The 17,571-nt window shown below is 48.3% G+C and overlaps 1 protein-coding gene across 3 annotated transcripts in view; it reads left to right on the top strand.

Annotated features, from left to right (window-relative positions):
• Nucleotides 1-17,571, top strand: part of SIPA1L2 (signal induced proliferation associated 1 like 2) — a 202,634-nt gene that overhangs the window by 108,799 nt on the left and 76,264 nt on the right. For all 3 annotated transcript variants that reach the window (XM_019712891.3, XM_019712888.3, XM_019712889.3), the window contains exons 4-6: nucleotides 4,527-4,660; nucleotides 6,303-6,491; nucleotides 13,828-14,002. In XM_019712891.3, coding sequence (XP_019568450.2) covers nucleotides 4,527-4,660; nucleotides 6,303-6,491; nucleotides 13,828-14,002 — 498 coding nt within the window. The remainder of the gene's footprint in view (nucleotides 1-4,526; nucleotides 4,661-6,302; nucleotides 6,492-13,827; nucleotides 14,003-17,571) is intronic.

The raw sequence follows: 17,571 nt of genomic DNA, 5'->3' as shown, positions 1-17,571 counted from the left end.
ACCATCAGTGTAATTTTAATACAGTTTTTCCTCTATTACAATGTGTATAGATTTTTTTGGCACACTCTGTGTATTTCCTTGTTAAAACAGAGTAGATGGGCTGTGTGACACTTGCTTTGACTGCGTATGTGGCATTTTTCTTCCCAGTTCCTGACTGTGCTAGATAATTGTGCTGCATGGTACTTCATGCTTGTTCCTGTCACAGGACTGAGCATGTGTAATGCTTGTCTGTTTCCTGCATTAGCAGCCCCACGGGATTAAAACTTTTTGAAGCAGGCACTAGGTCTTGTTCGTAATTGTATCTCCAGTACTTATCAGTGTCTGGCACGTAGTTAAGACGTGTCCCATGCTCAATATTTGAATGAATGAATTGAAATGAATTAAGTGTGTGGTTGGCTGAATACTGGCCCCCAGAGGTTATCTAGGTCCTATCTCTGGGACCTGCATATGTACTTTATGGGGCAGAAGCGATTTTGCAGATGGGATTAAGTTAAAGATCTTGAGATGGGGAGATTATGCTGGGTTACCTGGGTGGGACCTAAATGCAACCCTAAGTGTTCCTGTAAGAGGGAGGGGGGGTGGCGGCTCGGTTGACCTAGAGGAATGCAGTGTGATCACTGAAGCAACATCTAGGCCTTTGGAGACAGAGGAAGGGGGAAGGGGCGCCTTGAGTCAAGGAATTCAAAAATACAGCTCCAGTAGCTGGAAAAGGCAAGGAGACAGTTTCCCCCAGAGCCTCCCATGGGAGCGCGGCCCTGCCAGGTCCTTGACTTTGGCTTGATTAACACTGACTTCAGACCCCAGCCTCCAGAGCTGTGAGACAATAAATGGGTGTTGTTTGAAACCCCACGCTTGTGGTGATTTGTTACAGCAGCCAAGGAAACTGAATCCAGTATGTGACTTCTACTAGGTATGTAAGTTCTACTTTTGCAAATATTTCAAGAAACCACATTGCCCTCCCTCTCTCTGAGGGCCGTGCTGCCGCGTTCCTGGGCCACGAGCTGCTGCACGCTGTCTTGTCCACTTCACTGCATGAAACGAGCTGCCTCCTTATTTTGATTTTGATATTTTGAGCAAGAGCAAGCGAGACACTTTTGTTCAGTAAGTCAAGAGCAATTTATTAAGCACCTGTCGTTTATTAGACACCGTCATACTAGGCCTTGGGGATATAAAAGTTGAAGGACTTACCTCCTTGGAGATGAGGTGAATATTTCAGTGAGACTCCAGTGCAGTTCAGTGAGTGACAATATCTCCGTGGAAAGGAGGTTTGAGTCCTGAACGATACATGAAAGTCAAGTGAGGAAAAGTGGAGGACCTGCCAGGCAGAGGGGCAAAGCATGTGAGTTAGGAGATTGATCAGAGATGAGCTTGGACAGAGTTTGGGGTGATATTATTGAGAAATTTAAAGCAGAAGATGGGTGGATGGAAGGATAGACAAAGGGATAGACTTTCAGACAGGTACATATAAAGACAGAGGCCGAATCAGAAAGGACAGCCAGGGGCTGAAGGTGGAGCCTTGGGAAAACTCCTGTGACAAGGAGATGCCAGAGGAGGAGGCACAAAGGAGAGACCTGGGAGATTACTGTCTAAAAGGAGAAGTCACAGAAATCTAGAAAGTGGAGGGTCCAACCTGGAGCGCGTGGCCATCAGTCCAAGCATGGTGGACAGGTCCGCCGAGACAGAGCCTGGAAGGGGGTGTGGGGTCCGACGACAGGTGCAGTGGAGTCTGAGCAGAGCGATCAGTGGTGTGGAAGCAACTGTGAGGGGGGCTGAGGACCAAGCAGTGGTTGAGGAAATGGGAGGAGAGATGCCGATCACTGGGGTGTCTCCTCGCTGATGGGCGGCGGGGTCACACTTGCTGGGGTGAGTGAGTGGGCATGACTTGTACCTGCACCAGACACCCGTCCATTGCCACGACCACCGGCTCTTCCGCCCACTGACCTCCTTTTTCCTCCCCAATTTAAAAACAAATGAAGGTATATTTTACATACAGTGAAATTCACCCTTTTTATCTATATAGTTCTGAGAGTTTTGACAAATGGATATGGTGTGTAACCACCACCATAATCAAGGTGCAGGATAGCTCTGTCACCCCGGAAAGCCCCCCGTGTTCCCTGTAGTCACCCCTGCCGCCAGCCCCAGCTGCCACTCGTCTGTCATCTGTCCCTATAGCACTTTAATGCTAAGCTCACACATTACGATTTTAGGTTGTCAGGTATTAGAATTAATGATTTGATTCACTTAATCTGGGCTCTCTGTTTTGTCATGAAAAGGGGGTTTTGGTTCCCTCTCCTCCCTAAAGTAATTTAAAGCTCTTTTCATTCATGTCACAGGTTCATCAAATGCCTAACAGGGAACCAATTGGAGTATTTTTGCAACTGACTTTTTGAAATGGGTTCTAAGAAGGACCCTTGTGTCTGATCACTGCTGGTGCTTTCGTGCACTTCCTGGATGGTTTTCTTATTGCATCTGGCTTATAATAAATAAGCCATTGAGATAATGAATGAAAGTTCTCATCAGGACAGTTGCTAACTGTAACTAGGAAAATTCTGAACTGATTTAGTTTTAAGTTTTAAGATGCACTTTCCACAGGTCCATCCATGGTTCTATCAGTTACTAATGCCAACTTCAGGAAATAAAATGATAACGTCCCTCGTAGTCTGAAGTAGACAAGTAACTTTTAGTTTCTGGTTTCAGTGAATATTTTTTTCACTGTTGATTAAAGCCACAAATAAGTGCCGCTGGGTCAGCTCCCCTCAATCCCATAGCTTTTTTTCCATATACATTTAATTCCACTGGAGTCGTTCGTGTTTGTAACAGTCAACCTGGCAGTTACCAGTACGTAATTTACCTCAGGGACGAGTCGCCCATGAAAAACGAAGACAGTTTCCTGTTGTATGAGTGTGGGTTGTGCTGTCTTTCACCTTTCAGCCCCGGAAGCAGTTGACTTGCTGCTTTTAGCCCCGACTGGCTCTGCAGGGACATCATGTCAGTATGACTCTCACTTGGTGGCAATGACTGAAGAAGTAAATGATGTGCTTTTGAGACCTGGCCAGTGCTCGTTGTGGCTTTGGGTGACATCAGCTTGGAGTGACGCGGGGGTGTTTCCTTCTGTTGAACTCACCCTGTTTTCTACTTTCTGAGTGACATTTCTATCCCTTCAGAAATTACTGTGGCAGAAAATGTTCGCACAACCCAAAGCCTTTGAAATACTTCTAGTTTTCTTCAAGCTTATAAATGTTTGATATTTTATGTGTTTTCTTAACCACGAGTCAGGAAAGCTTGGCCAAAACCAATTAGGTGCCAATTCAAAGGAGCAAGAGTGGTTTTGCATGGAGGGTGACAACTCGATTTTATAAGTGTGCACCTTGGAGTGCTGACCCGCGGGGGCTCATTGAGAAATGCATGACTGACAGCCCGGCTTTGCTTCCCACTCGCGCTGCGTGACGGCTGCTACAAATAGATCAGCTGCGTGCATGCACATTTGGGTAACGGCACCCTCGGTTTGGTACCGTTTGGACCACATCTGAGTGGTGTTGCGTTTGGGTCCCTTCAGGAGACAACGCTTAAAAAGTTCAGCTGCATGAAGCATTTTCACTTCTTTAGCAGAGCTTGTTCACAAGTGGCCTCAGGCCACCGTGCAGACAGACACTATTGTCACGCAGTCGTGAGCTCCTCTCCCCACCCCCCATTGACAGAGTTCAGACTAGACCACCAGCTTCGCAAGTGGGATTCTTTCTGGACTGTGTCCCTCTCTGGAAGCAGTGCCTAGCACGTGGCTGTTGAACGTATGAGCAGGAGACTTGTGACCATGTCTTAGGAAGTGTGTCCTGGGACCCTGTTCTCGGTGGACGGGAGGGCCTCAGAGTCCATTCTTACAGTGAGACTGCGTGAGTTTAGATCCCTCCAGGACCAGCGATTTTATGTGAAAGAAATGATTCCTGGATAAGATGGTAAAGTAATTATCGTATTTGAATATATGATTTGACCTCAGCAACTTGGTGACCATTTTTGTATTTTCTGTCTGTTGCTAAAATTTTCTTTAGACTATTAGGTGCTTTCGTGACATCGTAATGAAGGGGTGGTCTTTGCCACTCCCGTGGTCGCCCAGATGCTCGCTGGTCTGAGTGGCTATTAGGTCAGCCCCTCCCTCAGTCAGAGAAGGTGACCTCACAGCTGGAGGGAACCTGTTGCCTAACAGTTCTTCACGTAGCTGGATTCCTGTCTTGACAAGTTCCTAAGATGACAGCACTCGCTCCGAAGATGCTGTTCACAGACACCGAAATCTCACCTGGGGAGGGGCCGTCCTGCTGCTCATGAACAGCTGAAAAGCAGGAGCAGAGGGAGTGATAGAAATGAGGTGTAAACGGACATCTGATTTGGAACCCCAAAACTGTGATCGAGCACATTTGGGGGCGTCGTGCACCCAGAGCCCTGTGGGGTTTCTCCAGCTGACCCTCCAGCCATGAGACCCCGCCCTGCTGTCTGTCCCTTCCCGCTGACGCCTCCGCTCTCTTCCGTGACAGAGCACCAGAACTACTTTGGGATCGACGAAAACCTGGGCCCCGTGGCGGTGAGCATCCGGCGGGAGAAGGTGGAAGACGCCAAGGAGAAAGAAGGGTCGCAGTTCAACTACCGCGTGGCTTTCAGGACGAGCGAGGTAACGGGCTGCCTGGTGCTTTCCCGTCCTGGCTGGGGCCTTGGGTGCGATGCGTTAGGTTGTCTCACACAAGTATTGCACTGACGTTTTAATGTTAGTTACTACAGCATGCAGGTAGTTGAACAAACTTACACCTTTTTATTCCAAATTAGAAATTTGAAAAGCTGTCATGGGCATTAAGTGGCAGTGATGTGACTGCCGGCTTACATGACAGAAAGGAAAAGATGATAAGAAGGCCAGGTTTTCAGGGCTGAGACAGGACAAACGTGAACTCTGCAATTCATGTCTAAATTAAAAAATGCCTTTAAAATCTAAAACAGACAATCAGGTGGCCACAATGGATGACTGTTGGTCTCGTGTTTTTCCCAGTGTGGTAGCTTTGACACCCACACATCATTACAAGGGGGACCCAGGGTAGTTCGTTGCTTGTCTTGCTTTGAGTGAAAAGAGAGATTGTAAGTATACAAAAATGGCACGGATAGTGGTGTGGGTAGAGATGGTGGTTTATGTAAAGAATTAGATCTGGCCTGTACTTTGGGTTTATTCTCTTGACCCTATTTTACTAGAGGGGACTATATCTGGCAGGTGTTCCAGAATGTGTAGGTTGGTTGCCCACTTCCGAATCAGACGGAGAAGACGCCCTCTGCAGGTCCCCTGCACTGTGCGTGAGCCTGTGCCCACTGTGCACACTGCCGAGTCTTGGGTGCTCTGGGGGCCTGGGCTCCGTGATGGAGAAATCCGAGAGAAAGCCCCTCTCTTGAAGTGACATCTGTTAAGTTACAGGCCGGCCCTGTCCAATATAGTGTTATCCGCTGGCCGCATGTGGCTGTTTAAATTGAAAGTATGTAAGGAAAATTAAAAACATACTTCTTCAGTCCTACCAGTCACAGCCAGGTGTTCAGTAGCCACGTGAGGCTAGGGGCTCCCGTATGAGCCAGTGTGGGCAGAGAGCGAGCATCCTATCTGCGGAAGGTTCTGCGGGGCAGTGCGTTCCAGAGCCTGTGTGATGCCAGGCATCCCAGCACTGTCACCACAACCCCGTTACCCCTCCAGCAGCTCTTCCCCGAGTCAGACGGCCGGGTCAGAACCAGGCCTCTTGATTTGTAGAACTGAGGCATGTGTCATGGTAGTGTTCCCTGCTTTCGTGACGTCGTTGAGGAGATGTCATAAATCAGGAGGCAGAATTTGGTGGCGGTCGTCTCAGCCCCGAATCACCTGCCCGTGGGGTCACTGGACAGCCCCATTCAGCTTCGCGAGTCGTCAGCACGCTAAGTGCAGTAGAAGAAGAGAAAGCAGTGGGAGAAGAGCAGCAGTAGGGAGACAGGGAAGAGGACAGGGAGGGGTGGGAGGAGCGTGAGTGCGGCCGGCCCGGCCTCACCATCCCGGCCTCGCCATCCCGGCCTCGCCATCCCGTGTCCCTCACGTCCTGTCCCTGTTGGTCCCAGAGCCACAGCGATATCTCCACTTCTCGCAGCCATGCTTGGCCTCGCCCCTCCTCGTTCTCCAGGCTGCAGTCTGCCATGTCCACCCCGCCTGGCTGGTTCACACTGAGAACTTCTGTCCCCTTTTCCCACTCGGAAACCACTTACCCTCCTGCCCCTTTGTATCAATAGTAACCGGAGGCTTGTACTTTGCCCTGCAGCTCACAACACTGAGAGGAGCGATTTTAGAAGACGCCGTACCCTCCACTGCCCGGCATGGCACGGCGCGAGGCCTGCCTCTCAAGGAAGTCCTGGAGTACGTCATCCCAGAGCTGAGCACCCAGTGCCTGCGCCAGGCGTCCAGCTCACCCAAGGTCTCGGAGCAGCTGCTCAAGCTCGATGAGCAAGGGGTGTGTATGCTGCGTGACACGGGGCTGTGTCTGCTCCACGAGAGATGGAGCTTTCCCATCCGTCTGTCTTTTAACATCATTTATTTGTAATGCTCCAAAGTATTGTGTCTCTGGCTTTTCCCCAACATGCCTGTCTACTAGTTAAGAAACGTGATGCCTTCACAGTGTAATGCACCGCCGCTGAGATGTGACCTGTCTTATTTTTACCAGGGTTTGATAAGTCCCAGCTGGCAGGGACACTTCTGACTCAGGAACATTAGGAGTTGGTGGTGTTTTTCCCCAGGGTTTGCAAAACTCACATCGACCCCTCCCCGAGCTAAGGTTTATTCTTGTCTGCTGCGTGCGAGGCCTCGTGCTAACAGGTGGCCATGAACACATGCAGTAGGAAGACTGACGCTGAGACCTAGTCTCCAGTCCATGGGGACAGTAAGACCAAGAGCACAGAGGCCGCGGCAAGGCATAATGTGGCAGTGGCTCCCGGAGACGTGGAGATGCAGAGAGGGGCCCTGCAGATGCAGCTGGCAGGGCCAGGCTCCTGACGGAGGTGGCGCTGTAGCTGGGCCTTCAGACTTGGGTACAATTCCAAGAGGGAGATATGAGTCATTGGCTATTGTATGTAGGAGCTGTGACTTGTTTCTTTACAAGAAAAGGGCACACATGGGGAGGTTGGGAGTTAAAAAAAAAAAAAGGATTGAGGCTAGTACTTGATTCAGGAGGTGGTAGGGAGCCATTGAAGGTTTTCCAGCAGGACGTGTATTTTAGGATGATTGTTCTGGTCGAAGGCATTGGACAGGCTGGTGAAAGTAGAGAGAGACCCGTGGTGGCCCGGAGCTCAGTTATGTGGCTGGCGACATCGTCCAGGGGAGAATTAATGATGGATGGGACTGGGATGGGATGGTGGCCCAGAAGGTGGAAAGAGGTCTTTCAAATTTCCTATACAAGACAACTTGTAGGGGAAACCGAGAGGTAGGAACCAAGTATATGCATTTTGTTTTAAATGAGTGTATTTATTTTTAAATACATGCTTTAAAAAATACAGTAGCGATGTATATTTCCAGAATTTCCCAAGGAAAATTCTGTTGCATGCTTCTGAGGGAATGTGAGGTATTTCTTGGATGACCCAGTAATACTGACTAGTGTACTGATTGGCGACCTAATACGCCCACGCTGGGATCCTAACAGTGACCGGATTGTAACTGGTTACACTTACAACCTCAGGAGGACGCAGGCACTGAGCACACTCTGAATGAGCAGTGCTGCCATGCCCGTCTCCAGAATGAAGGCTGGCGTGGTAAAAACGTGAACAAAACCGAAATGCCGGACTCGAGCAGCTGACTGCTGACATCGTAGGATACACACATTGGCTTTACCATGACCGGTCCTGGTGAGCCATGTGGAACTCCCGGCATGCCCGTGCAACAGCTGCGAGAAACGTCACCGCAGAGGCAGCGGGAGGGCGCCGCTGCTGGTTCAGCACTCAGAGTGCAAGTGTGTTGATGAGAAGAACACCATTCATTGCTATTGGCATGTTGTGAGAGAGTCCCCGGGGAGAGCTTGCCACCCGCCTGGTACTTCTGTCCCTTCATGTTTCTGGGACACACTGGTTCTCCCTTAAAACATGTCACTGCGCTTGCCCAGAGCAGGTGCCTGGTGCATGAAGTCTTTGGTCCCCTCAGGCTGCCGTGGAAAGTTCCAGAGGTGCCCCATTTCCCCAAGCCTGAACCCCAAAGTCCTCAAGGCCCCGAGAGACATTGCAGCAGTTCCAGGTAACTGTCTCCTCGTAGAATTAAGCAGATGTTGGGACGTTTGTGGAGCAGAATAGGTCCCGAAGCTCCACCGGGCCTTTCGTTTACCTGAAGCATGTTAGGCACTTTTAAGGATCAGCCGTTCACAGTCTGAGGTGAAGGAGTTCACTTTGAATATGGGGTTCTGCTTTTAAGCAAAGCGACACATTACATACGTCTAGTTGCATTTCACGTGTTTTTTCTTTTGAGATGATATTTGTTTGACTTTGGTATGCTTTCGTAATGGTGTACAATGGGGCATTTTTAACTTCCCATAACCCTTAGTGGTATCTAATTCCCGTGTTACCTGAAGAAGATACTTTCTTTTCATTTTTAAAAGAGATTGAACAGCTTTCTTAACATCACAGTTTCTACAGGATCCCTAGGTGTCCCCACTAACCTGTTGGAGGGGTTGAGATTTTCTTCCAGGTAGTGCCATTTTGCTCTTTGTCCTGGTGGTAAATCTGCGCAAGAAGGGGGTCGGGCCAGGTTTATGGAGCTGTTCTGAATGGTTTACAATCTTGGAAACTTAATTAAAGGGTATCTTGTCAGCTTCTGCTTTCTTGGAGTCTGTAACCCATCCTGGTGTGACATAGTCACTGGTACGTCTGCTCTCCCCAGGACACGTCGTTATAGTGGGGCGTCCTAGGGTTCTCAGGTCACTCACACCATTCCTTAAGTTCAGTGAGGTGTCTGGAACAGGAAGTCTCTATGCTGTAGAGAATTATAGGGAAAGTGATTATTTAATAGTAGGGCTTTGAAAGCTTTGTTTCTTTATATAAATTCACCTCTCAACTTACAAAATTCCAGTTTTTAATAAAGACTATGCTAATTTATATAACAGGTAAATTCATAAAATGCTACAGGTTGGCTTTTTAAAAATTAAAATTCAGATAAGTTATGACAGCTCATATCTTAGAATATTCTGGCATCTGTGGCAGAATGACTAATTTGTTCTTAAGGCCAACTGCCCCCTTCTCTCCTCCCCTCACCCCAGATGGAGATGTTTGCTGACATATCGGTTGGCGTCAGAGTAAGTCCAGCAGATCTCAGGAGTGAGGCTGTGCTTGGAACAGGTAGCGCGTTGGGAGGCAGCAGGGGGACGGCTTCACATCCGTGATTCTGAGGCTGTTTTTTGTCACCTCGATTTAAGTTTAAATTTTCTTGTCAATAATGATAAGACTCCTGGTCTTGGGAATGAAACAGTCAGTTTTTTCTTGCCATCCTGGGAAGCAAGGGAGGCACGTGTAGCATTGTCTGCTGTGTACAGTGTGTCTGTCTGTACGTCCAGGTGTCAGCGCTGAGGTGGTATGGCATTTTGCCAAGCGAGTAATTTGTCAGATGGACAGTACAGATGCCCATGCCAGTCTGGCTCCATCGCAGGACTGTGGGACTGGCTGTGATTGACGTCAGATGGGCCAGGTCAACGTCAGTGGAATGGTGGGTGCTTTAAAGGACGTGGAGACAGAACCTCGTTCTGGGAGAACTGGGAATTTGGGGGCCTGGGGAGCTGGAGTCTCCCTTGTTCTGTGTCATGAGTGTGTTGCTCGCTCTCTGATGTCCCCCAAGAGGTGCAGTAGTTGATGTGACATTTTGATTGTTTCACGAGGTTTGTAAGAGACTCATGTGAGAGCTGTCTCTTCACCAGATGTTGCATTCCGTTACCATTTTAGTGGAATTGCAGCCACGTTGGTAAACCATCTACAATTATTTGTTCTGAGTCACAGGACAGAGTCCTGTCTCCTGAGTGCCATTTCGTGGCCTCCTCACGCTGCCCCGGATCTAAGAGGCCGGGTGGGTGTGTGTCTGTGAGAGGTGAACTGGTGTTGTGCCCGTGCTGTGCCACTCCGTGTGTGGGCGCCCGCGTGCGTGCACGTATGTGTGCGTGGCCGGGTGTTTTCACTGGAGCTAGAGTTCTGGCCATTGTCAAACCCCCTGATGGTTTTGAAGTCTATTTTAGCCACATCCCCTAATTTTCATAGGCCCAGTGGCTTCTTGGATGGAAACGCAGGTCCCGCTCATGGTTAGGATCTAGAAACAGCTGGTCTGCCCCATGCTGGGAGGAGAGGAGAAGGATATGAGGCAGACATCACTGCGTCAGCAGAGGAGGACCAGGGCTGCCTCGGTCCCGCAGGTGCAGCTGACCTTGAACATAGAGGCCAGGGCGCCAACCCCTCACAGCGGAACTTCCGAGTATATCTTTCGACTCCACAGAAACTTAGCTACTAATAACCTGATGTTGACTGCAAGCCTTACAATAACAAACAGTCACGTAACACATACTTTGTATGTTACATGTATTAAACACTGTATTTGCATTATACATAATCTAGAGGAAAGAAAATGCTACTAAAAAAATCAAAAGGAAGAGAAAATACAACGTTACTAAGAAAATCATAAGGAAGAAAAACTACATTTACAGCACTGTGTATACCTCCTGAAAACAATCCGCTTATAAGTGGACCCGCACAGTTCAAACCCATGTCATTCACAGGTCAGCCATACTTGGCCTTGGTCTGAACAAGAGCCCACAGGAGTATCAAGTCCACCGGACGCAGAGGGAAGTTGTGCCAGTCCAGTGAGGGCTCTGCTTACCCAGCATGAGGCCGCACCAGCCCAAGCTCTGTCCCCAAACAGTTCTGCTCCGGGCCTCGTCCCCAAGTTGGTGGGTGCGAGAAGAGGGAGGGGTTTCCTGCTGGAATGCCGGGGCACAGACTGGGACCAGCTCTGATGTGGCTGGGGGCATTGGAGGCAGGGTGGCACAAGATGAGGCCACACCGCGTTGGCACCCGGCGCTGGCAGTGCTCTGAGGTGAGCGGCAGGGGAGGGGGGCAGGGGACGGGCAGACAGGGACAGCAGCACAGGAGCGAACGAGCCCCGAGGGCCGGTGATGGTGCGCAATCACGGCTGGTGCAGAGGAAGCAGCGGGCCACGGCACGGGGCTACGGCCAGTGCTATCATTGCTCTGTGTTTCTGGTGGACTCTCCTTGAGGCAGGCACCCAATAACTGGAGAGAGCTGAAATCCTCTTCTACAGCGAAGGCGCAGGCAAACTAACATGACACGGGGCTGCCAGCCAGTCGCTCTGAGGCCAGGTTCGAGGATTAGCACAGACCTTGACACTCTCTGAGGTCATCGGCATCCGTGGTGACAACTGCTGAATCATGAGTGTCTCCCTAATGTGCTTTCAGATACCGAAATGTCTTCTGAGTCACTAGGGGCAGTTGATGTCAGACATGAAATAACATCAGGCATTTTTATTATATGTGCTGAGTAGTTTTTGAAGGTGATGGTCCATTAGTACGAATGCGGCATCTCGTTTATTTGGAGACTTGAGTTGGTGGAAACATTTATCCCTCGATCACTGGGTGAATGGATGGAAATGGTGTCCTGGCCCCACTGAAGAGCTGGTCGGTGCAGTTCACAGCAGTAGGTGGTAAGTGGCTCGTGCATAGCACCCCATGGCCACACGGGACGCCCTCCTTATCCTCACTGTGAGAAAGGGGCCTGCCCGTGTGCGGTCCGCCACGGTGGGCTGTCATTCAGGCAGCCTGGACAGGTCACGCCTCCTTTCCTACCCCTCGTAGCACGTAGCCAAGGTCAAAGCCATTCAGAGTATTTTCGCAGTTGACGCTCCCTGCTCAACTCTGAATTTATTCTAGCACAATGAGCTGTTTCCTTAGATTCCCCGAGCAGGTGTCTCCCTGCCTTTCTTGAATTGTATGTTGTCACTAGGTGATGTAGATGAGACTGCTTTTATCACTCTGTCACTCAAGGGAAATGAGTATCATTTTGCCTAATTTTACTGATATAGTCAGCTATGAATTTTGATTAAAGGCTCTATTTTGTGGCTTGGTAATAAAAGTGAACAGCGTGATGGGTTGATGCCTTTAGGGAATGGATGATGCCTGATAATCTGTCAGGTCATGAGGCTCCGATTGCTGGTAGTGAGATTAAGTGCTGTGATTTCATGAGTGAGAAGTCGTTCCTCTCTGGGTAAAATAAGGAAGCTGTCAGGGTGGGTCCAGTTTCTCTCCAGCCGTGGGAGGAGGCCGCAGGACAGCATGGGGTAGGGTTGCCTGTAAGACGGGGTTACCGCAGGGACTCTTCAATTGCTATTAAAATGCTTTATGGTCCACTGTGTATTTAGCAGATGTTTTCTTTTCAAGATAGTCAAAACTGTAGAAATGAGTGTAATTGTACAGGCAAAGTTACTCTTATGGAAACAAAACATTATTCTATTTATGTACATATGTCACATGCCCATTGGGATTCTTTTCTTACCAGACCTTAATTTCGTTTGTTTTTCATTACAGTCTTTCATATTTCATATTTTCATGAGTGTTCAAATAACAACAAAAAGCCCTAGGAACCAAAGAGGGCAAACTTTTAAAAGCCTGTGGCTCTTTTTCTTCCTGACATGGAAGGTGATGGCCGTTACTCTGTGGAAGGAAGAAGATTAAGCATTTCCACAGCTGTATCTTTTTGAACAGACACTTGAACTTCTCTGTTCATTTTGGAAACCTGGCCCATCCCACGTGGCCACACTGTACATGCATTTCTTAAGGATTCTGCCATCTCTCCAGCCCTATTTTGGGGTTATGGGATATGCATTTGCAGCAGTATTGGGGGGGTTGTGGAATGTGTTTGCAGCAGTGTTTGGGGTTGTGGGATGCATTTGCAGCAGTATTTGGGGGTTCTGGGATGCGTTTGCAGCAGTATTGGGGGTTCTGGGATGCGTTTGCAGCAGTATTGGGGGTTCTGGGATGCGTTTGCAGCAGTATTGGGGTTTCTGGGATGCATTTGCCGCAGTATTGGGGGTTCTGGGATGCATTTGCCGCAGTATTGGGGGTTCTGGGATGCATTTGCCGCAGTATTGGGGGTTCTGGGATGCATTTGCCGCAGTATTGGGGGTTCTGGGATGCATTTGCCGCAGTATTGGGGGTTCTGGGATGCATTTGCCGCAGTATTGGGGGTTCTGGGATGCATTTGCCGCAGTATTGGGGGTTCTGGGATGCATTTGCCGCAGTATTGGGGGTTCTGGGATGCATTTGCCGCAGTATTGGGGGTTCTGGGATGCATTTGCCGCAGTATTGGGGGTTCTGGGATGCATTTGCCGCAGTATTGGGGGTTCTGGGATGCATTTGCCGCAGTATTGGGGGTTCTGGGATGCATTTGCCGCAGTATTGGGGGTTCTGGGATGCATTTGCCGCAGTATTGGGGGTTCTGGGATGCATTTGCCGCAGTATTGGGGGTTCTGGGATGCATTTGCCGCAGTATTGGGGGTTCTGGGATGCATTTGCCGCAGTATTGGGGGTTCTGGGATGCATTTGCCGCAGTATTGGGGGTTCTGGGATGCATTTGCAGCAGTATTGGGGGTTCTGGGATGCATTTGTAGTAGTTTGTACAATGACAGCTGCTTATTCTTTTTCTTACTTGCTTATGGGCATACTTTTCTGAGAACAGAATTCTAAGCTTCTGTGTTTTAATTTTACTGGAAGGTAGCTTGGCGGATACGCTTTCCCAAGTAATGACATTTCTCCTCCATTTCAGCTGAGCTTTCAGCACAAGGTTGGGATCCTTTATTGCAAAGCAGGCCAGAGCACAGAGGAGGAGATGTACAACAATGAGACGGCGGGACCGGCGTTCGAAGAATTCCTTGATCTTCTGGGCCAGAGAGTCCGGCTGAAAGGATTCACCAAATACAGAGCTCAGCTGGATAATAAAAGTAAGCTTCATGTTTGTGTGTTAATTCTCCAGAGGCAGGCATGCCGCGTAAATCTGAGCAAGTAGTCATGTTACTCTGGTCTTGACCCTGGAAGTTGCCTCGCCAGCTTATTTGGGATGCAGTTTAGATTTCCTCAGATGAGCAAAGGAAGCACTTTTCTCCAGAGGTCTGTGTTTCACGTGAGCTCAGAGGTCAGCTCTTCTTCCTTTGTGACAGCGGCAGAGAGAGTCCCCAGTGTTTCATGAAGAATCTTTTCATATTTTCTTCTTTCTTTTAGCCTAACCTCTTCCATTACACCCCTGTTCTGGTGCACCAAGGACGAGCACTGCATTCATTTCTGAAAAAGACAGAGTATTAGCACACTCACTCATGCCATGCTCGCGGGCTTATTTTGTTCATGTCTGGTTTCATGGCATTAACCGGGGAGTTGTAGCGGTGATTAAGAAGCTGATGTATTCTGTTTTTCAAGGCCCTTAAATAGGTCCCCTTGAGTGGCATCGGATTAGCTCTCAGGTTCCAGATTGACTGGCTGATTGAAAGCACAGGCTGTCTGCCGTCCTGTGATGTGCGACTTTGTCTTGCAGCCTCATGTAGATCATCGTCTTCCTTGTGGTCCTCATAGATTCTAAATATTGTAGCTTTGTGTTTGTGCTGTGATTTGGTTGCCGTCAGCACCTAAAATACCAGGCAGAGTAATTGTGTGTATTTTGGAAAATTCTCCTTATTACCACGTGATTAATTGCTTGCTCTTTTAATGAGATGAGCAGATAGATTCTATAGTTGGAGGGTCTGGGAGAACCTCCAGCCTGCTCCTAGAAGGAACGAAGTGGGACCTTTTTGGCTGGGAGAGTGACAGTGTGTGGCTGAGCTGGGACTGGGTCCGAGGTGGCCTGGTGCCTGGTAACTCCCCACCCCAATCACCACCCTGATCTCCAGTCTCCCAGCCCCGATGTGTGGTCTCCCCGCCCCGATGTCCATCTCCTCGCCCCGATGTCCATCTCCCCGCCCCGATGTCCATCTCCCCGCCCCGATGTCCATCTCCCCGCCCCGATGTCCATCTCCCCGCCCCGATGTCCATCTCCCCGCCCCGATGTCCATCTCCCCGCCCCGATGTCCATGTCCCCACCCCAATGTCCATCTCCCCACCCCAGTGTCCAATCTCCCAGGCCCGATGTCCGGTCCACCTGGGCCCGACACTGGCCATCGCCTACATCAGGGTCGTGCAGGGGGCTCCATGCACCTGTCCTCCCTTCTGGCTTTTTGATCTGTTTTTGAAAATTGCACTGACAGACAGTGTTAGCTCACATGTGGGTCCCTGCATGTTCTCCACACCTGCGAGGGTTGGCCTCTGCTGTTGTGTTAAACGCGAGTTGTTCATGCCTCAGATCCATAAAGGTAAGGAAATAATTCCTGACACCCACTGTGAATAGCCACATATTTTAAGAAAGTTCAATGAGACCTTTCCTGGGTTTTCTTCTGTTCTTGGTGAAGTTCTTACTTGCAAACCACCCCCTAAAGGGGTTACTTTGCTGCTCTTAGGAATGTGCGTCCTGGAAAGCCACCCCTGACAAGGAATCCATGCCAGCCTGTTGTCCATACTCAGTGGGGTGGACTGAGGGAACATTGCAAGAACTTCTGATCTGTACGTTCTGTCAGACTACGACACAGATAATGCAAATATTTTCCTGTGTATAGAATTGACATCAGCTTTGAACTTTTGTGACTAGGAGATGTCCTTGATACATTATAGATGTAGTACTAAGCACCTTAGCTCAAGGAAATGATAACATAAGAACGAGATTGTGACCTATTGATTTTAAATAATAAGCAAATCCTTAACTTACTTTTGTGAGCAAGGCCTTCAGTGAGATGCAGAGGAATCTAAGACATTCCTTTAGTAGAGAGGAGGTTTCTATGAATCATGTTTCATGGAATAGTCAAATAAAGATTATGTCTTTCTCAGAACAAACAAAAAAAACATCTTAAATTCAGGAGAATTATGTTCTAGTTTTAATTCCTCGGTCAAATCTGGGCCTCGTTTTCTTCACAAGGGACGTTCAGAACATTTGGGCTGAAATATCTGGGGCGTCCCTTCCAGCTTTAAAGTGGGTTGTTTCTCTCATAAGCACACAATGAGATGGAGCAGGAAAGCCTCCCCCCCTTTCCTAAGATGCTCCTCTAACCAAAGGGTGGTGTGGTACCTAGGCTGCGGACAGCCAGCCTGTGAGCAGAGAGTCTGGGAGCAGAGAGTTAGCATGGAGACTCCCTGATGGCCTGGCCTGCGTTTTTGTGAACGAAGTATACGCATCACACCCTTGAATAAGCTCGTTAGTTTACCTTCTCCATCACTGTGCTGGTGTTCAAGATAAAAACTGTCAGAATAGTTAATTGCGGAAATTCATCCTTTACTACTGCTTGGAATAGACAAAGCAGGGCCACATCTTTAAAAGTGGCTTTTACCCCCCAAAATGCATTTTCTTTTTTCGTTGCGATTTCTGGTTGACTAGCCTATTCAATCCCTGTCCAACTTCTTTCGCTGACTTGTAACCATCCTGATCACGGTGGCGTGACAGGAGTCCTTGAGTGTGTTGGGCTGTTTCCTCCCCTGACCTTTGCTGTTGTTCCTAGCCATCGGCCCCCCTCATCCTTCCCTCATGTCTGGCCTGCTCAGTCCAAGCGCGAGCACTGTCAGGGTCCAGAGCCAAGACCCCCAAAATGGGACATTACTTTCTAAGACGTCCTGGGACAAATGACAAATATGCATTTAATGAATACTTAGAAGTGAAAATCCCTTTATTTTGGGACTAGTTAATATACAGCTTGTTAGATGAATATCCTGTCCTCTCTGACCATCTGCAAGTTGATTTATCAATGTCCATGTGTAAACATTGCAAATTCTCCCCATATTTATGAAATCGCCTCTGTGAATCTCTTCAGAGTATGCAAAACTTTATCTGATATTCTTTGTAGAGGATTTTCAAGACTACTTCTGAGTCAGATAATCAATATTGAAAATAAAAACATCTTTTCTTACCGCCGAATAGTATTCCATTGTGTATATATACCACAACTTCTTCATCCATTCATCTATCGAAGGACATTTTGGTTGTTTCCATGTCTTGGCCACCGTAAACAAAGCTGCAATGAACATTGGAGCACGGGTGGGGGGTGGGAGATGAGGGTAAGGGGGATCGAATATATGGTGATGGAAGGAGAACTGACTCTGGGTGATGAACACACAATGGGATTTATAGATGATGTAATACAGAATTGTACACCTGAAATCTATGTAATTTTACTAACAATTGTCACCTCAATAAATTTAATAAAAAAAAAAAAAGAAAGAAAGAAAATAAAAACATACAGCAGGATTTGGAAAAGCCCATGAAGGTTAAATGTTTCAGTGTTTTTAAGGTAAAAATTTCAATTTTTAGATTTAAAAAAAGGTTAACTGAAGATGACTACTTAGAGTTTACCCAACAGATACAATGGAATAAATTTTGTTTTAAATGATATTGAAGAGTAGAATTGTTTCTTGTGGTTTAAAAAGTAGGAAAAGAAACCTATAG

This window comes from Rhinolophus sinicus, chromosome 6, assembly GCF_057876585.1.
Source record: "Rhinolophus sinicus isolate RSI-liver-muscle chromosome 6, RSI-T2T, whole genome shotgun sequence".
NCBI classification, from domain to species: Eukaryota; Metazoa; Chordata; class Mammalia; order Chiroptera; family Rhinolophidae; genus Rhinolophus; species Rhinolophus sinicus.
This window is presented reverse-complemented; position numbering and strand designations above follow the sequence as displayed.